Raw genomic sequence first — 19769 nt, forward strand, 5'->3', positions numbered from 1 at the left:
CTCCTTTCTTCATTAACATATGATCAGGTTCCTGAAGTGGTTTAACGTCAACCAATTCTTTTTGGTATGGTGACTCTGCATATTCCTTCCATCTTCTTTAGATGCTTCCTGCATTGTTTAATATTTTCCCCATAGAATCCTTCACTATTGCAACTCGAGGCTTGACTTTTTTCCTCAGCTCTTTCAGCTTGAGAAATGCTGAGCATGTTCTTCCCTTTTGGTTTTCTATCTCGAGGTATTTGCACATGTTATCATGATACTTTACTTTGTCTTCTGGAGGTGCCCTTTGAAATCTTCTGTTCATCTCTTTTACTACATCAGTTTTTCCTTTTGCTGTAGCTACTCGATGTTCAAGAGCAAGTTTCAGAGTCTCTTCTGACATCCATTTAGGTCTTTTCTTTCTCTCCTGTCTTTTTAATGACCTCTTGCTTTCTTTATGCATGATGTCCTTGATGTCATTGTTCGGTCATTAGTGTTCTACATATCAAATCTATTATTGAGATGGTCTCTAAATTGAGATGAGATATACTAGAGGTTGTACTTTGGCTCTTGTGGACTTGCTCTGATTTTCTTCAGTTTCAGCTTGAACTTGCATATGAGTAGTTGATGGTCTGATTCACAGTCAGCCCTGGCCTTGTTCTGACTGATGATATTGAGCTTTTCTATCGTCTCTTTCCACAGATGTAGTCGATTTGATTCCTGTGTATTCCATCTGGCAAGGCCCGTGTGTATTATCGCCATTCATGTTGGTGAAAAAAGGCATTTGCAATGAAGAAGTCGCTGGTCTTGCAAGATTAAATCCTGCGATCTCTGGCTTCATTTCTATTTACAAGGCCGTAATTTGCACCTACAAAAAAAGAAAAAAAATTTTTTTTTTTAATCCTTCTTCTTTGTTTCCAACTTTCGAATTCCAATCACTAGTAATTGTAAGCACATCCTGATTACATATTTGATAAATTTCAGATTGCAGAAGTTGGTAAAAATCTTCAATTTCTTCATCTTTGGCCTTAGTGTTTGGTGTGTAAATTTGAATAATAGTCGTATTAACTGGTCTTCCTTGTAGGTGTATGGATATTATCCTATTCCTGACAGCATTGTACTTCAGGATAGATCTTGCAATGTTCTTTTTGACCGTGAATGGGACGCCATTCCTCTTTTCAAACTGTCATTCCCAGCATAGACTATATGATTGTCCCATTCAAAATGACCAATACCAGTTCATTTCAGCTCACTAATGCCTAACATATCAATGTTTATGAGTTCCATTTCATTTTTGACAATTCCCAATTTTCCTGGATCCATACTTCATACATTCCAAGTTCTGATTATTAATGGATGTTTGCAGCTGTTTCTTCTCATTTTGAGTTGTGCCGAATCAGCAAATGAAGGTCCCAAAAGCTTGACTCCATCCATGTCAGTAAGGTTTGACTCTTTTGAGGAGGCAGCTCTTCCCCAGTTGCATTTTGAGTGCCTTCCAACCTGAGGGGCTCCTCTTCCAGTGTTATATCTGACAGTGTTCCGCTGCTATTCATAAGGTTTTCACTGGCTAACTCTTTTCAGAAGTAGATTGCCAGGTCCTTCTTCCTAGTCTGTGTTAGTCTGGAAGCTCAGCTGAAACCTGTCCACCATGGTATTTGAATACCGCTGGCATAGCTTTCAGCATCACAACAATACACAAGCCCCCACAGCATCACAAACTGACAGAGGCATGGGGGAAATATTGCCTCTATAAAAAAGCCAGAACAGTGAAATATGTAAGCCATAATTATGAATCATCACAAACACATGTGGTGTTCTAGTTTAAAAGTAGCCATGACTTCTAAAGAAAAAGATCATGTTACAAAAATGAATCCTAGTTATTTTTAAATTAGATTAAAAAATGTTTCTTCTGGAATGAAGGTGAATTCAGATTTATATGGATATGTATTTTTAGATTTCTCATTTATTCCAAATATTTAAGGCATTTAAGATATGGGAAAGTAATCATAAATATTAGGGAAAAATTTTGAAAATTGCTGCCTTTATCCAAAAACTTTTATTAGAGAGAATTGATTTCCCAGTGTAAAAAAATTTTTTTTTTAATTTAACCATTAATAGACACTAAATACAGTATGATGACTAAGACACAGATTCTATTTGTTATAGCTTAGAGCCTGGGGAGAGAAACAAATTATAACACAAATAATATCTTAAATGTACTTGTGATAAGTACTTTAAAGGAAAAATACAAGGCACTATAAGACTGAAACAAGACATTCATCTCCTCATGTGGAAAATCAGGGATGGTCAGGCTGGATTTTCTTAAGATCACTTTTTTTTTTTTTTTTCTAATTGTGCTTTAAGTGAAAGTTTACAGCTCAAGTTAGTTTCTCATACAAAAATCTATGCAGAGATTGTTATGTGACCCTAGTTGCTATCCCTATAATATGTTAGCACACTCTTCCTTTCCACCCCAGATTTCCCATGTCCATTCAACCAACTACTGCCCCTTTCTGCCTTCTCATCTCACCTCTGGGCAGGAGCTGCCCATTTAGTCTCATGTATCTGAAAAAAAAAAAAAAATTTTTTTTTATCTGCTTGAATTAAGAAGTGCACTCTTCATATCATTTTTTTTCTTAGAGTCCAGTCTACTCTTTGTCTGAAGAGTTGGCTTTGGGAATGGATTTAGTTCTGGGTTAACAGAGAGTCTGGAGGCCGTGTCTTCTGGAGTTCCTCCAATCTAAGACTGTTAAAAAAAATAATTTTTTTTTTTTTTTTTAAGTCTGGTCTTTTTACTAGAATTTGAGTTCTGCACCCCACTGTTTTCTTGCTCCTTCAGGGACTCTCTGTTTTGTTCCTTGTCAGGGTGTTCATTGGTGGTAGCCAGGCACCATCTAGTTCTTCTGGTTTCAGGCCGATTCTTAAGATCACTTTGAATATGGTGTGGATAGTGAATTGAGAATTGACCAGATTCAGCTAGGAAACTTATAGATGACCAAGTAAGCGGTGACTGTGGATTGATCTAGGTGCGGCAGTAGGAAAGGAGAGAAATAGATGCATCCTGATATATTTTGGGAAACCCTGGTGGCATAGCGGTTAAGAACTACAGCTGCTGTCCAAAAGGTCGGCAGTTCGAATCCACCAGGCACTCCTTGGAAACCCTATGAGGCAGTTCTACTCTGTCCTATAGGGTTGCTATGAGTCGGAATCGACTTGACGGCAGTGTTTTTTTTTTTTTTTTAATACATTTTGGAGGTAAAATTAACCAGACTTGGTAACTGGATGTGAGGAGAGAAATTTGGGACTGGAAAGTAATTAGGATATGCCCTGAATTTCTGGCATGAGTGCTGGGAGGTGTGTGTATTTGTTGAGTTGGAGTATGCTGGAGAGGATCCAGTTTTGGAGGGAGGGTCATGAGTTCAGTTATTGATGTGCTAATTTCAAATGCCTGTGAGATTGCTGAGTAGGTATTTCAAGCTGGCAGTTATATATGTGAATCTGCAACTCAGAAGATAAGCAGGCATTATGTCTAAGAATCATTGGCCTCGAGAATCTGAAGTCCACAAATATATGAGGTTATGGAGAGAAACTGTGGGCTGAGAAGAAAATGACCCTAAAATACATCACATTAAAGGTCAAATAGGGAAGGAGGAAGAAGCAGGAGAGACTAAGAAGCTGTCAGAGAAATAATAGACAACCAATAATAACTACTGAAGATTACACAACAACAACAATGTCATAATTTTGAGTTTCATGTTGAGTAGGAATTCCTGTGTAATAGTAACTACCTGTAAAAACCAGGAGACTTGATTTTTGGATTAATAAAACCTGGGATTTCCTGTGAAATTTTTAAGATCTGAAAAAAAATGGTTATTCTTCCCATAATTTGAAATATGATGAGAAATTAAATAATGTCTCTGGTGATAAAAATTAAAATGTTGAATAAGCATGTTTGAAGCCAACGTCATAACCAGGTGTTTTCTTAGAGGATACTTATAAGAGCTACCTTTAACCAAAAGTGTGGTTTTATTTATGAAGTTTGAATATATAAAGAGGTGTTTTTTTCTGCTTGCAAGTATTGTTACTGTTTACTTGTGGTAGTTTGGTGAAACATAGTTCCAATCATATGAGAGTTGTTACTGGGGGTGAACATTGGTTTGGAACTGCCTTTTTTCGTTTCCAGAGTCAGCAACAAAGATAAGCTAGCCAAAGAAGAGCAAGTCATCATTATTAATATATTGCATAGTCTAAACTTGGAAGAGCTCAAATCACTTTAAAAGTTATGTTTAATCAATGATCTGGGTATTAATTTTCACAGCATTCTTTGTGAAGCAGGTGTACTTGAAATATTCTATTAACATGTGTCTCTTTTTTCTTACAGAGTTCCCTGGGGATACAAGGCCCCCAAGGTCCACCTGGAAAAGAGGGTCAGAGGGTAAGTAAACTTGGAACAACTGGAAGGCATTACCAGCCTAGGGGTTACTTATTTCTGAACACCAATAAAAATAAAACCGAAATATAGCAAGCAGATGGGCCTAAGGAGAGTATCAACTATCCAAAGCCTGGAATTTGAGATTTGAGATTTTGACAGAGGTTTTGCAATTCAGAAAATTCTATATATCTTCAAGATTGGCAGCACAAGTGTAGAGGTATAGTTTGGGTAAAATGAATTAACTGTAATTTGATCTAGATCACTTTCGTCATATTTTAGGTTTTCAAATTAAGTTGATGAGTATCTCTGTGGAGTTCTAGCCCATTCATGAATTCTGTAGATTGTGAATATTCACTACATTTTTTAGCAAATTAAATTACTGACATTAGTAACCTTAGTAACCCTCCTTTCATTACTTTTTACTGCCTTTTGACTGAGAGAAAATATGCAATAAGTGGGTGATTTGTACTTGCATTTGGGGTATAGCAATAACCTCCAGGTCTCCAGTGCAGTTCAGTCTCATCCCCCAGTACAAGAACACCCTGGAGTGACAACTAGTCAGGTTCTGCTTGAACACTTTCAGCTGTGGGCATTCCATTATTGTGGTTTGTTATTATTACACTTTTTCAAAATCCTTTTAAACTCTTGAAACATTTTTATGTATGCTTTCTCATATTATTACTCAGGAAAAGTCATTGTGCTGAATAGAGCAAGTACTATCAACTTCTGTTAACTTATAGATGAGGATTCTCTGACTCTGAGTTTAGGCATGTTTCCTAAAATTTCAGAGGTAATAAAAAAGTAAAGCCAGGACTTGAATTTGGGCTTCTAATTCTAGATCCCATGTTCTCTTTTACTATCCCAGTATATTAACCCAAAATCAGTTTTTTAGTCATTTCTATGATATGGTTTCCAGTTTTGTCCTTTGGCACAACATACAATAAGTCTGTTCCCTCAACTACATTGGAGTCTTTCAAGTATTTAAGGATCTTTGTATTTCACAAAGGTTCACCTTTCATCAGGTTAATAAAATCTCAGTTTTCCTAACTCTTTTTCTTATCACATGCATTTCTCAGCCACCAACATGCCGATTGGCTTGCCCCCAAAACACTCATTGACCTTCCGAAGTGTCAGGAATGGACTGAACATGTGTGGTCTTATTTGGAGCAGAGTAGAATGTGGCAAGTATGCCCTGTACCATAGACAGTGTGCTTCTATTGCAGCCTAAGAGTGAACCAATGTTTCTTTGTATGGTATTGCACTTTTGACTCACAGCCATGTTGTCAACTAAAATCCTCCCTGCTTTTGCTTTAATGAAAACTGCTGCCCAGTCAGATCTTCACTGTCCTGTTTTTGTACAGTTGTCTTGTTGAATTTCAGAGTAGGTTTTTTATCCCTATTATTAAATTCATTCATCTTCTAGATTTTGATCCTTATTATAATCCTGTTGGAATTTTTTTCTTTTTTCTTTTTTTAACAATTTGAATTCTGTTTTCTAATGAAATAACTCCCAGCTTTATGTCACCTTAAATTTTGATACACCTTTCTTCTAAATCTGCTTTCAAATCGTTAATAAATTCTGAACAAAACAGGGCCTGACCACACTATGTAACACCAGCAAAGGCTGCTGTCTTGTCTACCATTAACATTCTTATGTCACAATAATTTAATCAGATACAAATGCACCTGAACTCCACTTCCTCCCTGCACACATTTCTTCATTTGGCTTGTAAGATAATTATGAGAGACTTTGTCAGATAGAAGCTCAAATGAAAAATATTCAAATGAGACTTTTAGAAAATAATAATGCTTCAGATTAAAATTGTACCATATCAAAGCTTACATTTCAGACAAAGGTCAGGTAAAGAATAAATTAAACTTATATATTCTTCACAATAATCGTGGAGGAAATTATTTATATTTTAAACTTCAACCACTATTTTGTGCAAATTTACTCCATTTATACATATAGTCCAGGTATTTTATTTTATCTCCTATCAAGGGTAACATAGTGCCAAAGAATAGAGAATTCAACAAAATTTTATAGACAAGCCATGGTATTTTCAATTGCCTCATATGTATGCAAAAGCTGGACAATTAATAAGGCAGACTGAAGAAGAATTGATACATTTGAATTATGGTATTGGGAGGAATATTGAGTATACCATGGACTACCAGAAGAATGAACAAATATGTCTTGGAAGAAGTACAGCCAAGATATTCCTTAGAAGTAAGGATGATGAGGCTTCATCTCACTTACTTTGAACAAGTTATCAGAAGGATCCAATTCCTAGAGAAAGACATAGTGCTTGGTAAAGTAGAAGGTCAGTGAAACAGAGGAAGACCCTCAATGAGATGGATTGACACAGTGGCTACAACTATGGGCTCAAACATACCTACTATTGTGAGGATAGCACAGGACCAGGCAACGTTTTGTTCTGTTATACATGTAGTCACTATAAGTTGAAACTGACCTGATAGAACCTAACAACAATATGCATACATACATATATACTCACTTACAGAGAGCTAAAACCAATGATTTTTCTGCTTCACTGAAGTTTACAGGAGAAAACAACAGTTAGAAAAAAAATTATGAATTTAAAATACTTTTTATTGACTCATTGTGAATAAAATTTTTATATTTTGATTACAGATATTTGACCGGGAAGGAATTGACTATCATTAACCCTTTTGCAATGAAATATAAAATGTGTGGCAAGACTTACACAGTTGACTCCTAGGCATTATATTTTTAGTGCAAGTAGAACATTTTACTTCAGAGAAATCATTACTTGTTAGTTTTCCTCAGTGACTGAATAGTCACCACTACTCTACAAATTTCTCAAAATTATAGTGAATTTCAAACATGAGTGTCATGTGTAAAGATACTCTGAAAAATATCAGACATCAGAGAAATATATTAATATTGCTACTATTATTTTTCCTAAGATATAAGAATTATGATTAATAAATTCCTTTTCTTTCTCCCTTTTGCAGTTTTCTATAAGCAAAATAAAAAGCTATTTTTTCCAAGTACTGCACTGGAATTCTGTCTGAAATTTTTATTAGTCGATTTCATTTTTTCAATTGTTTTTTAAACTGCTAAATCTTGATTTACAAAATCTTCATTTGATGAAATTTAGAAGTAGTTGTACGTCTTATACTAAATGCTATTCTTAACCTCAACAATATTGACCCAAACCTACTGCCGTCGAGTCGATTCCGACTCATAGCGACTCTATAGGACAGGGTAGAACTGCCTGATAGAGTTTCCAAGGAGCGCCTGGTGGATTCGAACTGCCGACCTCTTGGTTAGCAACAATATTAGGCAGCTGATATTTATTGAAGATTTGTGGGCTTTTTTTTTTTTTCTTCTCTTATCCTCTTGAACTTTTTATTGGAATCCTTTATGTGCCATGATTTTTTTTTTTTTTAATCTTTTTTAAGCCCTGCAAATAGAAAGTTTGGCTGGCACATTGTTGTGGTCCAGATTCTTTATAAATTAACACAAATAACTTTTTTTAATGCCACTAATGTTCAGTACCTACCATAAGTCATAAAAAAAAAAAGTCATAGATGAGAATATATCAGATATTAGTGGGGAGAACAGGATGGGGGTCTGAAGGCTAAGAGGCTGTTCAGGCCATGATGAAGACAGAGAAGGGCCAGGAGGGGGCCAGGACATTGGTCACAGTAGAGAGTTTCCAGATGCATGGAGGTTCCAACAGTAGGTATTAAAATTTGGAAAAGAATTGGGGGAACAACATTGGAAATGCGAAGATGTGACTGGAATTGGTGCCAGTTGAGAGAAAAGTTTTGCTTGAGATATGGGAATGGCATTGGAAACAAAAATTGCAATAAAAAGCGTAAAGGAATGAGGGGTGAAGTGTGAAAAAGGGAAGGCAGCAATGGGAGAATGTGGGGGCAGCAATGGGATAATGCGGGGGGAAGATAAGGACAAGCACAGACAGAGGCCCAGAAAAGCATCTTAGCAAAAAGAGCAGTATTTCAGGCAACTGAGCAGGTGATAAGCATTCAAATGAAACATAGCAAAAGAATGGGCATTTATGAAAATTCTCTGTAAGACATAGGTTCCTTTTAGGATCTCCTAATATTTCTAATAGAATATCCCAAAATAGATAGAAAATTATAATTATTTTAACATATTGTATAAGTGGCTTAGGGGCAGTGTCTGACCTCCTCCAACCCCACAAGGGGGAAGGAGAACTAAGATCAACAGCGAAAGGCTCCTCTCTCTGCCACCTCTACAAATTCTGGCACCAACTCTACCCCCACAGCACTCTCTACTGGGCTCAAAAATTTATTGCAAAGGCCACACAGAACTCACAGACCATACAATTATGGGGTTTATTAGGGAAGTAACAGTTACAGTTCAGGCTCAAAAACACTCAGGATACAGTTCTTCCATCAGGACAGCCTCTCACCAGCCGTGCTCAAAGACACACCTCTCCCTGGCCTTCAGTCTCTGCCCAAAGGCACTCAGCTTTCTCTCTGTGGGTCAGGAAGCACAATGCACCGTCTCCTGCTGCCGGATCTCTGCTGCTGGGTCTCTCCTTCCTTGGTGGTGGTAGGCCTCTCCCTCGACTCTGGAATTGGCTCTGTTAAGGCAAAACTGACCAACCCCTTTGGTGGGCCACAATTATCACACAGTCCCACCCAATCACCTGGGTGGGAGTAGCAAGACCACGGCTAGAAAGGCCACACGTAAAAGTAATTACTCACACCACACGTATCTTTGGATTTTTCCTTTATAGTCACATTAAGAGCATACCTGATTAATCTCAAGATTAGGATGAAACCACCGTAATATTTTTTAAAAAAATAACTCTAGATCTGTAAAAAATGTTTACTGGTGAAATCAGAAGTTACTGCCAAAGACAGAGGTTCATTTAGTTGGATCAAGAAGACATCTCAGTTTTTCACTCTATGTTGTTAAATTGTAATTTTAATTCTAAACAGACATTTATGTCTTAATTTCCCCCTGCCTCTTCTCCGTTTATCATCTCTGCTTTTCTTTTATCTTTGTTTTGCCTTTCCTCCAGGCAACCACATTCCCTTGATTGTCTCCTTCCATCATTTTTATACACATTTTACTTTACCTTGGAGTGAGTCCTCCAAGCTAGCTTTGAAGCCTGTGTCTGGGGTTCCTTCCATTCTAAACGGCATAGAGAACATGAGCCTGTATTACCTTTGCCCCATCAGGATGTGTCCCTTTGCTCCAGCCCAGACTTGGTGGCAAAGAAACTTCCTTAACAAGGTGGGAGTCTTATGGTCAAGCTTGCAGAAGTCTAGGGAAACAGGGTGGGCAGTTTATCTGCTTGTTTCTTATAATATAAACAATTTGTATTAAATGGAGGCTGCAGCACAAGCTCCGAGGATAGACTGCCTGAGTTCAAATCCCAGCTTTACTGCTTATTAGCTGCGTGATCTTGGGAAGTTCCTTGACCTCTCTGAGCCTTAGTTTCCTCATGTAGAAAATGAAGATTATAACGATACCTACCCCACAGAGTTGTTGTAAGGAATATGCTATATAGGTTTTAACTACTGTCATTCTCATCCTCAGCCCAGTGATCTAAAACTGTTCATAGAAGGGAAGGCAAATATGCAACTACAAAATATTAGGGTTTGATCAAAGTGAATGATTAATTTTTAAATAAAAATTATTTAAGGTCAAATAACTGTTTTTACTACTACTCCTTCATTTAATCCATTTTGTTTAAATATTAACTTTTACCTGAATTCTTACTTTATCTGGATGTCCAAGCCCATGTCATAATGCCCCCAGAAGCCTTCTGAGGCCTAGTGTTTATCCAGCTTTATAATCAAATGAAGTATATAAAAAGTTTATGAATTAGGAGTAGATTATTTGCTCTTCCTTAAAGAAGCAGAGATAAAGATTAGCGTTTCATCATGGAAGTAGCTGAGGGTTCAATAGATATTTGTTAAATGAATAAATTTTGGTGATATGTATGCATTCACCAGGACTTAGATCGAAAAACACTTTGTCTTTCTTTTGGCTTGTTTGCTTCTGAATTAGTTTATGTTCCTTAGCTAGACAAAACAAGTAAAATAAATAATGTTCCAGTAATTACTGGGTTATATCAATTCCCTTAGGAAAAAGGACATCAAAATTATTGCTTCTCCAGAATCAACACATACTGCAAGACTCATTTAAACAAAATTTGCCTTAAGCTGACTTGTTTTTATGGGGCTTGGTATAATTTCCAAGTGAAATTATGCTCATAAAACCTAACCGTATTTAGTGAAAGCTTTATAGAACACAGTAAGACAAGTCAGACTTGCCTCGCTGTATAGTAAAAATACAATGTTTATGTTACTTTAAGATAGCTTGTTCCACAGTGCTACCTTCACAGCTATAGAATGACCTCATGGTTCCAATGAAGCAAGAGGTAGAGCTTGGTAGAAGCCACTAAAAACTGTCTGCAGTTACACATCCTTGCACGGGCTTGACTTTTGTGAGAACAGACTTATACAGAAAAGAGTGAATAGTGATGAACCTTCAGCCTCAGGAAGTAATTTGATTATTGCACATTAGATGAGAGGCAGATATAAGACTATCTTCTTATCTTTATATACCAAAACTGACATCGACCTTTAAATTGCACAGTGAGTGTATCCATAATTCTGCTCACTCACTAAAACTTTACCACGAATTTGTATTGCTAGTAGGAAAAAGTCAACAAATTATTTTAAAATGCAGTTTTAAACCCGGACCTAGCTATAACATATGATAGAAAAAGCATTTTTTTGGCTTGAATCTATATATAAATATGTACATGTTACAAATAACATCTTAGATTCTACAACAGTAGTTCACGTTTATTGTACATGTTACAAACTTCACGTTACACAGATGACATTTTTTTCCATCTCCTTCCTATGAGATTTCCTCAGGATGTCTCCTTGAGGATTACCTTGAGAGTTTACAGGAGATAACATATTTGATCGTGTCTGCCATTTCTAGGTGGGTAAATGGGAAATTGTGTACCCTGCTCAGGTCCCAAGGGCTTTGAAACTTTTCCCAACACCTTGCTTGAATTTACAGAATATGAGACTCAGTGTATAAAAATGGTCAACTCTGCATTTATGTCTGCATTCCCATTTGCAGAGCTCCATAGTAGACCTTGGGAAACCTTTAGTGTTGTTTTAGTCCCGATATTGCTGCCTTTGCCTTTACCTGCTGCATTTTCAGAAACTACTTGGCCATTTACGATTATCTAGTTGTCCTCAGTTTACCTATAAAATCTGTTTAAAAAAAACCTACTGTTGTCGAGTCCATTCTGACTCATTGCGACCCTATAAGACAGAGAAGAACTTGCCCCATAGGATTTCCAGCAGCTGGTGGATTCGAACTGCCGACCTTTTGGTTGGCAGCTGAGCTCTTAACCACTGTGCCGCTAGGGCTTCAGTTTACCTATAACCCAGTGCCTATAGGACTATTAAAAAATTAACTCATATGTGAAGTACCATTTATACTGGGAATGTAAAGCAATTGAGCAGTATTTGACATCTGTATTGTTATATAGCACATCATGTACATTTATAGCCTGAGTGGAGCCCTGGTGGCATAGTGGTTAAGCACTCAGCTGCTAGCCAAAAGGTCAATGGTTCAAACCCACCAGCTGTTCCAAGGGAGAAAGATGTGGCAGTCTGCTTCCATAAAGGTTACGGCCCTGGAAACCCTGTGGAGCAGTTCTACTCTGTCCTGTAGGCTCACAATGAGTTGGAATTAATTTGACGACAGTGGTTTTGGTTTTGGTTTCGTAGCCTGAATTTATTTAGTTCCTTTTTTGTGTGCTTTGAGTGCTATATGTGGTATGTGTATATGAATAAATAAAGTCATATATATACTTCCATCATTTTATTCCCTATTTCAGTGATTGTGGAAATTCAATACAGGGCATTAGAACTGCACAATAGTGTTCTTTCCTTTGTCGTATGATACATTTACCAAGTCAAAAGTATGTCTTTCAGTTCTTTGCAAATTAACTTCCGAGCTTGAACTGATGAGGTCCCAAATAAGCTTTATTAAACATGTGACATCACCATCAACCATTTCACTTAGTATTTGTGAGTTTTCTTAACAGCACTTGGGAGTCCTTCTCAGTTAGATACACCTCAAAGTATAGAATCAGAATTTCTAAGAACTTTGGAAAAATGTTCAAGGAATGACTTTGGCATTTCTTATCTGAAAACATCGTACTTCCAAATTTGCCCTGGTGTCTTGCCTACTGGGTCCTCCTCCTCACTCTGGCTGGATCAATATAGTTACTGAAGCCATGGAGGAAGGCAAGAAGAAGGAAAAGAAGCTAATACAAGTTAATGTCAAACATGTGTACGAGGGTATAGTTGTGTAGGAAAGACAAGAATCCTCCACTTTTGTCTCACACCAAGCTTTTTGTTCCTGGAGGGAAAGAAAGATAAAGGAAAAAGTTGCTAGGAGACAACTTTTAGTTCAGTCTAATTGGAATCAAGTGAAAAGGAGACACAGCAAGAGAAGTAGCCCAGGATTCATGAGAACAAAGACAAAGTTAAATATCACAGCTAGTTACTGACAATCTGGTTGTGGTCTCTTAGGGAACTTCACTCTAATTAGTGAGTCTCTGCAATGAGCATGAAGCAGAAGAGACTAACTGCCCTGGAAAGACTGTAGGGAAGCCAAAGCAATTGTAACCAATGGTTTTATTCCAATAATACCTATAACGATAGGTAAACCACAGCAAGCCAAGATCCTTACGCTCATTTAAATGAAGAGAAAATGGCACTTCCTATACTATAACAAAATAGCTTTATAAGTAATCTGTGTTACTTGGATAAGTAAAGAGGAAATGTTTTGTATTTTTCAAATAGGATGCCGACTCTTAGTGGCGTATTTATTTATGTGGATAGACCCAAAAGCTAGTCTCTGCCGTGGAAGAAGCCCACCGACTCATGGGGATTCCTTCAAACTACAGTCACCAAGTCCCAGGGGCCTACAGAAGTTGAGAGTGGCTTTGATGGGATGGGCCTGGGGTGGTGGACACATTTCAGGAACTTCAAATCCTCACATTTTAGAGCTAAAAGTACACTTTGGAGTCATTCCAGTCCACCACATAAGGAAACTGAGACCCAGAAACATTCAGTAATTCTCCAGTGCTGCAGAGTTATTTATTCTCTTTAACGCTTCTGTATAATAGGAAATACATACTATTTATTTTAAGGTCCCATACCAAAACTGTACCAAAACCCAGATTTATATGTCTTTAAAATGAGAATACTGAGAATTTAACCAAAACACTGACTTAAAGAGCCACTTTATTTTTATTTTTTTTAATTAAGTCCACAGTTTATAAGGGACAAATATAGACCGATACAGTTGATCCTTTGTGGTCACCGCAGATTGTAAAGAGTGTCTATTCTGTCCTGCTGCTTATCCTGCACAGGCACTGCGAACCGGCATTGCTGGGTCAGTGGAAACCTGGGGTGGGAGTCAGAGCCACTCTCTTTGCAGCTCTGGGATTGGATTAATTGGTGACTTTTTTTTCAGGCCAGTCACTAAAGATTCCAATCTAAAATTATCTGTTTTGTCACAACTTAGCCCTCAGGTATGTTATGGGATTAAGCCAGAAGCACTTTGAATGTACTCGAGTGACAGGTGTTCTGTGAAAGAACCTAATAAACTTTACCTACTTAGCCACAGAAACACTTACAGAGGATGAAAACAGCAGAAGGCACTTTCCTCCCAAGTGGTGATATGCCAACACTCCTGCATCAGTATCTTTATTTGTTAGTAGCTATTTGGTACATTTGCCATTGGAAACATCAAATAGAAACGTATTTATCCATTGGGGCACAGTGAATATATGTGTAGGTGGTTGCCAAAACCAAGAGTTAGTCAAAAGCAATTAATCAATTTGGGAAACATATAAGTTTTCAGAAGTGCAAAACATTAAAAAAAAAAAAAAAAGCAAAACATTTAGAACATGAAATAATTTTATGGACTTAAGACTTTGAATACCACCAAATTATGTTTCAAATAAATAATAAAAGACCTTGACTTTGTAAAACTTCATAGTATTTTGAGTTACTTCACTAATAATTTTATAGTACTTTAGTTTTAATGTGCTGTATTTCAGTTCTCAGGAGAGAACAGAGCCATTGCAAAATAAATGTGATGCTGCAATTCCAAGAAAAGTTGGCAATTTCTCTTACAGTATGTAACCAACTATACAGCAGTATAAATTTCTTCACATAGTAATATTCAGGTAATCCTTGAATTCTACAGAAATAGTTTAGAAGCTGCGTTTCCTCATTTTCCTTAAAAATTAGTAAATTATTGGATTTTTTCATGAATAGTTAAAGATATATTTGACATCCATCTGATTTTTAATATGTTCAGCACAAATACATGTATATACACACATAGGGAAATATATGTGTGTATATACGTATCCATTGTGCTTTTTAAATTCACAGCAGTACACACATATGCTGTCACCACTATATTGTCTGATTTATCATTTGTAATTCTAAATGTATCTGTTTTGTCACAACGTAGCCCTCAGGTATGTTATGGGATTCTAAAATCATGATGAATGTATAACTTGACTACGAGAAGAGATTGTTATTTGTATTGCTTAAGCCAAGGATGTTAACACTGTTTCTATGGGACCATAAAAGAAAATATCTAAAAATATATACAAATTCGTAGAGACAGAAGGTAGATTGGAGGTAACCAGATTACTCATATAGTCACTATGCATTGGAATTGACTCAACGGCAACAAGTATGTAGGGGCTGGGAGTAAAAGGGAAAATGGGGAGTTGTTGCTTAATGAACACAGAGTTTCTGTTTGAGGTGGTGAGAAAGTTTTGGAAGTAGGTAGTAGAGAAGGTTGCACCCATCGTGAATGTAATTAATGCCACTGAATCATACATTTTAAAATGGTTAAAATGGCAAAATTTGTGTTATATGCATTTTACCACAATACACATTTTAAAAAAGAATCTCTAAAAGCATATTCAATGCCTCAAATTCACATGAAATTTAATAATATAAGTGCATATAGTTTGTATACATTTAATAATCTTGAATGCTTATTGTAATATTAAATTACATGCATTTAATAATCTTCAGTGCTTATAAAATTCAATAATAATAATTCCACCTGAAGAGAATTAAACATAAAAAATATAATGAAAAGAGTAAGATACTCCTGAAGAAAGCATGCATTTTTTTTTTCTGCCTTATTGAGGGCTATCAGTTCACACTCTCCATTGGCTGTGGGCTTTCTACAATGTTCCAGATCTTTGCAGAAACATTTCAGTATTTTTGTGCATTTATTCAATCATATTTATAGTTTATCTCCAAAAGAATTTGAGGATCTCACAAATACAATCAAACCAAAACCTTTACAATGAGAGAAAAAGACAGGAGTTAATTAATAGAGACAAGGAAAAGAAGAAAATAGTTAAGCAAGAATACCTACACTGAGGGTACATTTGAACAAAAGCCTTTACTCAGAGAGATCTGACAGATTATTTATTTAGTCAAGAAACATTTGAGTATCTGTTACGAGCAAGGTACTACGGAGGTTGTCTTAGGTCGTGTTTTCCTAAAAGCAGAGCTTAAGATGGGGATTCTTGTACAAATGGTTTATAGAAGAAACCTGTAAAAGAGTAATGGAAGCAGGAAAGAGGAAGAAGTTAAGCAAAAATGTGATTTCAAGAGAAATCTAGCCTCAACCTGATCACACAGGGTGTTCTGAAGCACCACAGAATTTGTCCTGGTTTTTTTTTTTTTATATATAGACAAGATGATAGGCTTTGATAACCAACAGCCACACTGGGTGGGGAGAGGGGGCAGTAACATCCGGGGTTTCTTCAGGCAAGGCAGCTCCTGTAGACTAAGGTGATCCTCTGGAAAAGGGTGCAGGTGGAAACCATTTGCAGCCACACCTGCTGCACCTGGGAGATGAGTGCACCGTCTGTGCCCAGCACCAACAGCACATTCACCAGAGGTGGGGTAAAACACAATCCATAACTTTACCAACACAGAGTCCAGTGGCTTTTGAGCTTTTGGCTTTTGATACGATAAAATTTTAATAATATTAATCTCACAACACGAGAGGGTGTGTTTGTGTGTGTGTGTGTGTTATATTGGAGAAGATGAGAGAACTATTCTTTTAGTCTAATTAATAAATAATAAAAGACGAAACTCAGGTTATATTTATAAAAACAGCTAAAAGAGCATATGAGAGACACTAAGAGGACAGAATGAGTAGACAAACTAGGCACTAGACTTAAGAAATGTAAAAGGTGACTACTGAAGCATCAGGAACCATTTTGGCTTAGTGGTTAAAGTGCTCAGCTGCTAACCAAAAGATCACTGGTTTGAACCCACCAGCTGCTCTGTGGGAAAAAGATGAAGCAGTCTGCTCCTATAAAGATTTAGAGCCTTGGGGAGGCGGAGCCAACATGGCTCTGTAGACAGCAAATACCTGAAAGCTAAGTAAAACAGAGTCCAAAGTCAATCCTGGAACTCTAAGCATCAAATGAAGCAATAAAGAGCTCAACCGAGCACCGAATGGAATAAGAAACTGACAGAGAACGGAGAGCAAGGAAAGATACAGAGCAGAGGTCCCCTATCAGCTAACGCAGCACGGATTCACCATCTTGGACTCCTGTAGGAGATCAGTGGACAGGGAGTACGGACAAGCAGATTCACAGAGCTCCCAGAAGGAGACAGAGCACCCAATAACAAGTGATATATGCTTTCCCACCCCCCAACCTTCTTCCCCCTTCTTGGCCTCCTCTGGCTCCGTGCTGCTCGGATTCGCCCCTCCCACACCAGCCAGCTCCTTCAGTGCCATTTCTTTGTTGCTGGTGTTGCTTTTTTGGCTCCTTTTTGTTTCTTCCCTCTCTCTCTCACCTCCTCCCCTTCCTTTCTCTCAGACACCTGACTCTGTATACCACCTTCACTTCTTCTTGACAGACTGTGAAGTACTGCTCGGCTGGGGAACCACTTCCCCAGTCTGCACTGCCACATTGGTTGGATCCCAGGGGCCTTTTGTTTGTATGCTTGTTTGTTTTTTCTTTTTTCCATTTTGTTTTCCTTCATTTCCCGGTCTCTTGTCTCTCTCTACTTACATTCTTTTCCTGTCTCCTGAATACCTGACACTCTATGCCATCTCTACCCTTCTAGATGGGCTATAACGCGTGGCTTGGGAGCCACTTCCCCAGTCTGCACCACTGTGCGAGTGGGATCCCTGGGGGGGCATTTCTTTTATTTTTTTTGTTTTTTTATTTTTCTTCTTTCCGTTTAGTTTTTCTTCGTTTCTCAGTTTCCCATCTCTCTTTACTTTCCTTCTTTTTCTGTTTTCTGAATACCTGGTGCTGTGTGCCATCTCTGCCCCTTCTAGACAGGCTGTGCCCTGAGGCCCGGGAGCCACTTCACTGGTCAACAGTGGAATCCCTGGGGGCACTTCTTTTTTTTTAATTTTTATTTATTTATTTACTCTTTTTCTTTATTCCTTTTTGTTTTTCTTCATTTCTCGGTTTCTTATCTCTCCAATCCAAGGACATGCTACCTAAGCACTTTTTCTTTTTCTTTTTCTTTTTTTTTTTGGCTCCTGTTTCACTCTCCTTTTTCTCTTCTTTGCCATACCCACTTAGCTCCACACATCACAACCTCCCTCCTCACTCCTGCCTATCTGCACTATGTGCTGAACATTGCACCCCCGAGCAGCATAGGCACGGTCTCCTGGAACCTGCCCTGAACTTTCCCCAGCCACCCTCCTTGGCCCCAGTATATGCCACAAACAATGCATCTGAGACTTTCCCCTTCAGTTGACTGGCTGGCCCTGCCCATTGGACAAGGTGGTGAGAAGTATCGTGCCCATAGCTGAGTAAACAACAAAAAAAGCCCAGCCTGCCTGCTCGGAGACATAACCAACTAGAACAAAAAAGCAGGATAAAACAACAAATCTACAATTAATAAATGAATAAAATAACTACTGAATGTCCTGAAGACTGCAGACAATATCAAAACATATTTAAAACAAACAAACAAAAAAAAAGGGACAGGGTGGTTCCAGTAGGTGCCCAAAATAAAACACCAGATGAATTCCCAGTAGAAGAAAAGGCACTGGAACTACCTGAAAGGAAATTCAAATCTCTAGTATTCAGAGCTATCTAAGAGTTGAAGCAAAAAGCAGACAAAAATGAGGAAAAAATAGACAAAATCGTGGAAAAGACAGACAAAACAATGGAAACATTCAGGAAAATAATACAGGAACAAAATGTCAAAATAAATTCACTACTAAAAATTACAAAAACAGCAACTGGAAACCCAAAAGATAAACAACAAGATTTCAGAAATGGACAGTGTCATAGAAAGACTGAGGGGCAGGTATGAAACAATGGAAGACAGAATCAGTGAAATTGAAGACAAATACTTGAATACCACTTTGAGGAAAAATCAGAAAAAAAGAACAAAAAAAAATGAAATCCCAAGAATGATGTGGGATACAATCAAAAGCAAAAATTTGCAACTGATCAGAGTTCCAAAACAGGTAAAAAACAGAAAACACAGAGAGGATCATTGAAGACTTGCTGACAGAGTATCATGAAAGATGAAAAGCTTACCATCCAAGAAGCTCAACGAGCCCTTTATAGGATAGCGCCCAAAAGAAAATCACCAAGGATCATTGTAATCACACTTATTAAAACCAAAGACAAAGAAAGAATCCTGAGGGCAACTTAAGAAAAATGGAAAGTCAAATACAGAGGGGAAACAATAAGACCAAGCTCTGATTACTTGGCAGAAACCATACAGGCAAGAAGGCAATAGAATGACATATATAAAACCTTGAAAGAAAAAAATTGCCAGCCAAGAATAATACATCCTGCAAAACACTCATACAAATATGGTGGTGAAATTAGGACATTTCCAGATACAGAAATTAAGGGAATATGTAAAAACCAAATCAAACTTACAAGAATTATTAAAGGGAGTCCTTCAGTTTGAGAACAAACAACATCAGATGACAGCCTAAATCTAGGATGCAGGATTGCACCAGCCAGGTACCAACCTAGGAATGAATTCTCAAGGATTATTCAAAACTAAGAGATTTACAGCAGGGAACCAGAGCAGTTAATCTGTAAATGACAACAATGTCAAAACAATAAAAGAGGGAATAAACGGTGTAGGTATAGAACTTTCTAATGGAGAAGAAGGCAAGACGATACCAAGTAATAAAAGACTGGTTCAAACCTAGGAAGATAAGGGTAAATTTCAAGGTAACCAAAAAGAAAGTTAACAAACTTACTCATTA

The 19769-nt window shown here is 37.4% G+C and overlaps 1 protein-coding gene across 1 annotated transcript in view; it reads left to right on the forward strand.

Annotated features, from left to right (window-relative positions):
• The window catches only part of COL19A1 (collagen type XIX alpha 1 chain), a 376494-nt gene that overhangs the window by 208008 nt on the left and 148717 nt on the right, over positions 1-19769 (forward strand). Inside the window, exon 15 of the mRNA XM_049873731.1 lies at positions 4361-4414. Within this exon, the coding sequence (XP_049729688.1) occupies positions 4361-4414 (54 nt within the window). The remainder of the gene's footprint in view (positions 1-4360; positions 4415-19769) is intronic.

The sequence above is a fragment of the Elephas maximus genome, chromosome 1 (genome assembly GCF_024166365.1).
Source record: "Elephas maximus indicus isolate mEleMax1 chromosome 1, mEleMax1 primary haplotype, whole genome shotgun sequence".
NCBI lineage: Eukaryota > Metazoa > Chordata > Mammalia > Proboscidea > Elephantidae > Elephas > Elephas maximus.